Raw genomic sequence first — 6,591 nt, forward strand, 5'->3', positions numbered from 1 at the left:
TTTACAAAAAAAATTAATTCTAAAATAATTGAATTCAGTTTAAAAATGTACTAAAATAATATTATATCGGTCTTACATAAATATTTATATTATATAGTATTCATCTCCTTGAGTTAAATCCTGGCACCTCCCTCATCATTATATCAAAAACTACCATCACTTCATTTCAAGTTATAAAGGTAAAAGAGACCAATTGGGGTAGCTAGAGATACGCTTTTCTTCATTATACAGATGTAAATATTTACTTAGCTAAAAGGGTATCAATATCTTCTTTTATTAAGATCAATTTTGAAAAAAAAAAAGGAGATTTGCACTTAAGTATTTAATTTAATGGTAGAATACATATATCTCTGACTCAAAAAATTAAATTCCAATAACGCTTCTTTTAAAAATCGTAATTTATTAAAAAAAAAAGAAAACTGAAATTATCATTTTAAACTAAAAATAGGTGTACATCTCATCAGATTAAACAGCTAAGTGTTACCCAAGTGTCAATATTATAGATTACTTCCATGTTTAGAATCAGATTCATATATAGTTTTATGCACTTACTCTTATCTTTATCTATATCTATTCGATATATGTAGGACAATGGACAAGGCGTATACATAAAATCGTAACATCACAGGGAACCTGTTTTATTCTATGATTGACCAGCCTAATATTTTTATCAATTGGCGAGAGGATAGCTTCTACGTCGAATCTAACTTTTCATTCAAGCAATGCATTAATAGTACGATGGCTGGAATCTGGAAGAAATTAATTAATTAAAGCAATGTAGCCTAATTAATGGCGACAATTCCAGAACTCTTTTTATACACCGGAAAATGATATTGCCGGGGGTTTTAATTACGACTGATAACCAAAGGGACCCAAAAATTAACTTAGAAGAAAATTTGAAGAAAGATTTGAAAAACATGAGGGACCCTGAAAACCAATTTGATCAGTAGGTGAGCCTACAAATGCGTGGAGGATGGAATTTGTATGCTAATATAAGCACCCCTTATCCAGATGACAACACTTTCCTCTTCTGGAGACAGTTAACAGCTTTGATTTGAGAAACATCTGATTTTACTTCAAAAAACAATGACAACAGCCAGGATATGATGATCAGCTGTCATCTGAAGACATAAATAAGTTTTTTTTTTTGTTTCTTTAAAGAGCCAATCGGCAAATATGTGACGGTCCGTCCAGCTTTGGAAAGAAATTAAAGTTTAGTGGGCTACCCTTCTTGCATTTATTAGCTACCAATCATTTTAAGAATTGAATCATCGTTATCAGCTTGATGTTGTATATGAAAGAGGAAATAAATAAATATATATATTGTCATGTCTTGCTTTCTTTTTTAAACGTTATCTTCATTGCAGTGAAAGAGTAGAAAGGTGTTTTAGAGGGATAAACATAGAAGGAAATGAAATTCAAAGTGTAAAAAGATCGGGTGAAGCAAGCTGATTCTAGAGCTGAGAATTTTCTTTCACTTTTTCCAGATGGGACTTGAAATGCTGAATAACGATCCAACTTTGTTCTTTGTTTCCTTGCAGCATTTAGAAAAGTTGAGCCACTCCTGCAAGAAATAAGGCATGTGGGTCCGCGTTAAAAACAGGTGGAACACCCGAACCACATGGATTGTCTGCATCTACAACAGTGGAACCTAACACTCAACCCAAAAAAAAAATAGAGAACTGTTTAGTTACGGGAGTCATACAGAGGATGCTGATAATTGGGAATTACATTATTGTTGCAGTAAGTTTGATTTTCAATCAAATTTCTCTTCCAAGCAGGTTGTTCTATAGCCCACTTTTTAATACTGTCATATATGGGGCCTGGAAAATAATTGCCAGACTCACCCTTGGTGTAAGGGGCCCCTAAATCTCCATCTGATTAGGGATTAATTAACTTGAATGCTTTAATCAAATCACTTTTTAGTCATTTTGATGCTCATTCTTGGGGGGCCTATGGTTTTGTATTTTGTACTTAATGACCTGTTTAATCAAATCATAATGCAATCATTAGAAATATAATCCAGTTACCTTGGTAGGTTTTTCGCATAACAGAAGAATTAAAAATGTTTAAAGTTAGCCAAGTGGCAAGTTCCAAAGTCTTGTCACCAAAAATAAAGAATTCAATTACATTTGCTTTCAATAGTTTGAGGGAACTTCAAGAAAAGCCTAAAATCTTTAAACTAAAATCTTTAATCAAGACGGTTACAACTTGACTTTCTTTTTATGAAGTTTTGCAAGGACAACAAAGTCAATGGCTTTTGCTGTTACTCTTTAATCCGGACCTTTGATTGTTGTTATTATTATTATCATAGCTTTTTGGGTATATTTATTCTGGTAACAATCTCAAATCAGGATCACCACTTTTTTTCTAATTCCATGACCATTATAGTTTGACTGCCTAGCTTTCATTCTTTCCTCGACCTTTGAAAATAAAATTCCCATGTTCTTCTAAATTCTCCCCACAATATTCTCCTTCTCAACTGAAAACCAAATATTCCAATACAAACGAATTACAAGCCTCAAAATCTGCCTATCCATCCCGTGGAATAAAATCAGTTAACAAAAGTCACTAAAAATAGATGTGATTAAGCCAAATTATCTCCCCCAAAAATAGATTTTTTGTGTGTGTGTGTGTAGATCATCATTCTTCTATGGCCATCATCAGTCAATGAAAAAAAAAAATTCTGGTGCTTTGGACAGCAAATACATGTTGTCTTCAGAATCTTGTTGATCCATATCCAAAGATGCTATGGCTATATATTTGGACATCGTAAATGAAAAATACCCAACATTGTTTCTGAATTTGTTGGAATTAAAGAATTTGTTAATTTTGAATATTTGTTGCGGAAATGTGATGAGTATCTTGAAAGAAAGAGCAATTATTAATTGGCACTGTTAGGAAGAGGAAAAGTAAACAAGTGGCTAATACTTGGATCAGATTTGCACGGGGAAAAAGAAGCCTCTGCGACTGCATTTAGATGCTCTGTGTACAACCGTTACAAAAGGGTGGGTAGGGGGGGAAATCATCTCATTAATAAAACTCAGTCCCCATAAATGCTACAACACAAGAAGATTCCTCATTGAATTGCAGAACTGGTTACATCCACCTCAGCGCCACAACCTACCAAGCTATATCTTATTTTTACTGTCCACTGTCCAGCTTAATTCTTAAGGGTGGATGATATTTGTTTTTACCATTTTTTCTCGAGGTTAATCACCTTTCTTAATTGTACTATTTAATTATTAATTTTGATTAGTCATATTCCCTATAGTTGAAATGAAATAAAGAAATATAACCATCCATCAAAGTTTCAATTGTGAATTTATTAATCATAGATAAAATCAAAGGTACAGGAGGAAATAAGACAGCGGTAAAAATAACTGTAATAACAGAATAACTGTAACAACAGGAAAGGAGCTTTATAAGGTCGACCTCTATATTACAATATTTTTACTACATAATTAAAAAAAAAATTAAAGGGTTCTTGTTTTTTAAGCTAAAACAGTAAATAGGCGTAGGGTCTAGGAATTTGTGCATGGGAGACTTGGGGGAGTCAAAATGGACAGGAACAGGGGATCTACAAAAAGATCTGGTCTTATTTGGTCGGTTATATCTGTCCTTTGTGTTCTTCCTCCATTGATGTTGCTGCCCTTTATTCATGTTCAGATGCTGCTTAATTTACTCGGTTGGACTTGGAACTAGAGCTTTAGGGAGAAGGCCCCTCCACTTGAGCTGATACTGGCTAGAAAAAGAGAAGCCGTGTTTTGATTCTTCTTTTCCTGGTGGTTTCCTTTTCTCTAGTTTTGGTTGGTTTTGGTATCTCCTTTTGCAAGCTAGCTGGATAAGATAAATCCACAAAAAAAGAGCAAAAGTCAGAAAAGAGAGTACATGAAAAAAAAAGTATGTGAATGTAGTAAATTTCTTGTTGATAAACTAACATGTAAGTTATTTTTTTTTTATAAATATTTTATTGCATGAAAGACAGGACATGAGGGCTTACTACCAGATGTTTGTAGGGCAGCTCTCTGTATTAAAATTAATGGAAACAACACAAGTTGTCGTTGAGCCCAGATGAATTGAGAAATTTCTGTCTTTGGTCCTCCACATCCCACAATAGACTACCATTATCCTGAAAAAGATGTGTTGTCAAATAGTTAGAATATATATTTTTTTATTAAATATAGTATTTTCTTTTGTAATCTTCTTACTACTATACTACTACTGCTACTACTTATGGCACACAAAATTGTTAAAACAAATAAAGTATATATATATATATGTATATACCTGAGAAAAGACATTGGGCCTCTGCCCCTGCTGAAGTAAAAGTGCAGCTGAAGTATCCAGAAGAGGATAGTTATTAGCTGGGACAAAGGCGGTGGTGGTTGTATAAGGAAAAGCTGTAGGCTGAGTGGGGTTGCATTGTTGCAGAGATGGCAGTGGTGATGCTATACTACCGTTCACTCTCTAAAATAATTATGTCAGAGACAAAGATTTCATTGGCTTTTGTAATGAATAATGGCTATAAGAAGAACATATAAACAACTTAAAAATAATTTCCTTCTTATCCCATGTTTTCTTACCTCTGGTCTGACCAGCAATGCTTCCAGGTCCACTCCAAAGTCATAGAACATGGGATTCACAGAAGCAAGCTTCATTGAGAGAAACTGAAGACATGACAACAGAGAAAATATATCATTGCTTTGGTCTTACATTAGAGGAATGAGTTAACTAGTTGGATTACAAATGTGAACAGTTGTTTATTGTACCTCCACTTGATTTTGTAGGGACTGAACATAATTGATAATTTCATCCAACATAAGGGCCTTTCCAGTTACCTATTATCGTGCATAACCACATGAAAGCTGTCAGAAATGTACCATGTCGATCTATTACCCAAATGAACTAAAGCAATTGCATTATTTTCCTGTGAAAGACAAAGTCAAGACAAATGTACTGCACCGCACCTTGTCACACCCTGGAACAAGACGCTGCAATATCTTCATCCTCTCACTGATTTTCTCTCTTCTTACCTGCAGTCCATTTGGAGTTATAACCAACAAGAAATAAATAATAGGTCGACCTGATAAAGTTGTAATATTAAATATAATGCCTATTAGTGTGGGTATAATAGTGAACTAAAGTTTCGTACTTTTATTTCAGTCCAAGGGTTTTTAACGTCAAATGATGATGGTAACCGAACCCCGGGGTAGCTTGGTCCCATCGTTCACCCACTCTCCCTAGGCGATGGGATTGACTCAGCAGGAGCTGAGGGCTGAGCCCAGCCCCTGCAAAAGCCTGGGATTCTAACTCTCTAACCCCCAAACATTGACTAGCTAGAAAAAGAAAAACAGTGCTGCGGTACCCTTTCTGCTAGACTGTGGCTGTCTGTTGCTTGACCCCTCCTGGCTCTTACATGAATGTAGCCTGTGGGAGGCTCTTCAGTGGCTTTCTTTTGATCCTTCTTATCAGCTTTTGGCTCTTTCTTTTCATTTTTCAGGGCATCATTGCACTTCCTTTGCTTCTTGCTTTTCCCTTCCTTTGCATCCTAATGGAAAGAAAGCATGAAAATTTGGACACATATCAGGATAAATTGAAAAACAATTTAAAAACCAATCATCGAAAAGCCGAAGAATATTATGTAAATTAAAACCAGCATGCACATGTAATTTGTAAGTTGTTGAATATACATGGTTTTCAAGAAGTATACCTTAGATTGAGCGGAATTCAAGGCAGTCCTATTTCTGGTCTTCCTTTTCCTGTCTGTGAGAGTCACATTCTGAGTGACTTGCTCGCCGCTTTCAAGCTTATCCACCACAGTTGAGTCGTCAGTGCTCTGTTTTTTGGTCACAGAAGGCTCATTATCGCTATAAACAATCTTCGAGCTGTGATCAAGACAGCTGCTTTCATGGAACTTAGGGTCAAAAGGGGACTCCTGAATAGGCTCGGGTGGGTAAACTTGAGAGAAACAATTGGAGTTGATGTTTCCTTCCTCCATAAAGCCAGAAATTTTGGTGGGGGTATTGGGCAAGAAAATGGAGTCAAGAAGAAAAGGGTGAGGTTGGAATGAAAAGGCTGCCATATGGGGAAGCGGTTTTTGCAATTCAGAAAGAGGAAAATGCAAGGTTTCAAGAAAGTGATGGGAGAGACAGAGGCTCAGAGAGCTGATGATACTTCAAGGCAGCCAGAAGTAGCAGTCAAGAAAAGTGGGTCTATGACGAACAAAGATGCCAAGGTTTATATAAACATCAGGAGAGAGAAGAGAAGAAAGAGAGACAGAGGGACGGAAGACTCATTAAAATCCTAGTAAAAAAACTTTCATAGCTCATTCCCATGCAATGTCTGTATATTTGACTGGTCTTATCTCCTTCACCACCCCACTCTTAGAAAAATAGTTGGATAAAACATTAAAACTGAACAATTAACAAAGCAACAGCCCAAAAAGGTAAATGTGAATTTTTAGATACGGTGCATGTAATTAAGAAAGTGAGATACTAGCTGAAGTTAGTAAAGATTTATTTTAAAATTATGTTTGACACCACAGTCACAATCTTCTAACCCCTCCAGGCTTCTAGTTCAGAATAGTAA

At 35.5% G+C, this 6,591-nt stretch overlaps 1 protein-coding gene across 2 annotated transcripts; it reads right to left on the reverse strand.

Moving 5' to 3' along the window:
• Window positions 1-3,307: 3,307 nt before the first annotated feature.
• Window positions 3,308-6,318, reverse strand: LOC110417909 (basic helix-loop-helix (bHLH) DNA-binding superfamily protein). Of its 2 annotated transcripts, none has more exons than XM_021430504.2 (8): window positions 5,714-6,318; window positions 5,369-5,551; window positions 4,971-5,036; window positions 4,773-4,841; window positions 4,587-4,670; window positions 4,291-4,470; window positions 4,004-4,132; window positions 3,308-3,840 (listed from the first exon to the last, which is right to left on the reverse strand). In XM_021430504.2, the coding sequence occupies exons 1-7, from the start codon at window positions 6,083-6,085 to the stop codon at window positions 4,040-4,042; spliced, it is 1,047 nt and encodes a 348-aa protein (XP_021286179.1). In that variant the 5' UTR covers window positions 6,086-6,318; the 3' UTR covers window positions 3,308-3,840; window positions 4,004-4,039. The 2 variants fall into 2 exon arrangements, with proteins under 2 accessions (XP_021286179.1, XP_021286178.1); XM_021430503.2 differs by having other exon boundaries at window positions 4,007-4,132; window positions 5,714-6,316.
• Between the last annotated feature and the right edge of the window lie 273 nt (window positions 6,319-6,591).

The sequence above is a fragment of the Theobroma umbraticum genome, unplaced genomic scaffold, assembly GCF_002168275.2.
Source record: "Theobroma umbraticum cultivar Fairchild unplaced genomic scaffold, ASM216827v3 scaffold_50.0, whole genome shotgun sequence".
Lineage (NCBI taxonomy): Eukaryota > Viridiplantae > Streptophyta > Magnoliopsida > Malvales > Malvaceae > Theobroma > Theobroma umbraticum.

Coding starts and splice junctions, on each gene's coding strand:
- LOC110417909 (XM_021430504.2), bottom strand. CDS start 6,085: ATGGCAGCCTTTTCATTCCAACCTCACCCTTTTCTTCTTGACTCCATT. Junction 4,671..4,772: donor CCCTACAAAATCAAGTGGAG/GTACAATAAACA, acceptor TCATGTCTTCAG/TTTCTCTCAATGAAGCTTGC. Junction 4,133..4,290: donor GGCCCAATGTCTTTTCTCAG/GTATATACATAT, acceptor CATCTTTTTCAG/GATAATGGTAGTCTATTGTG.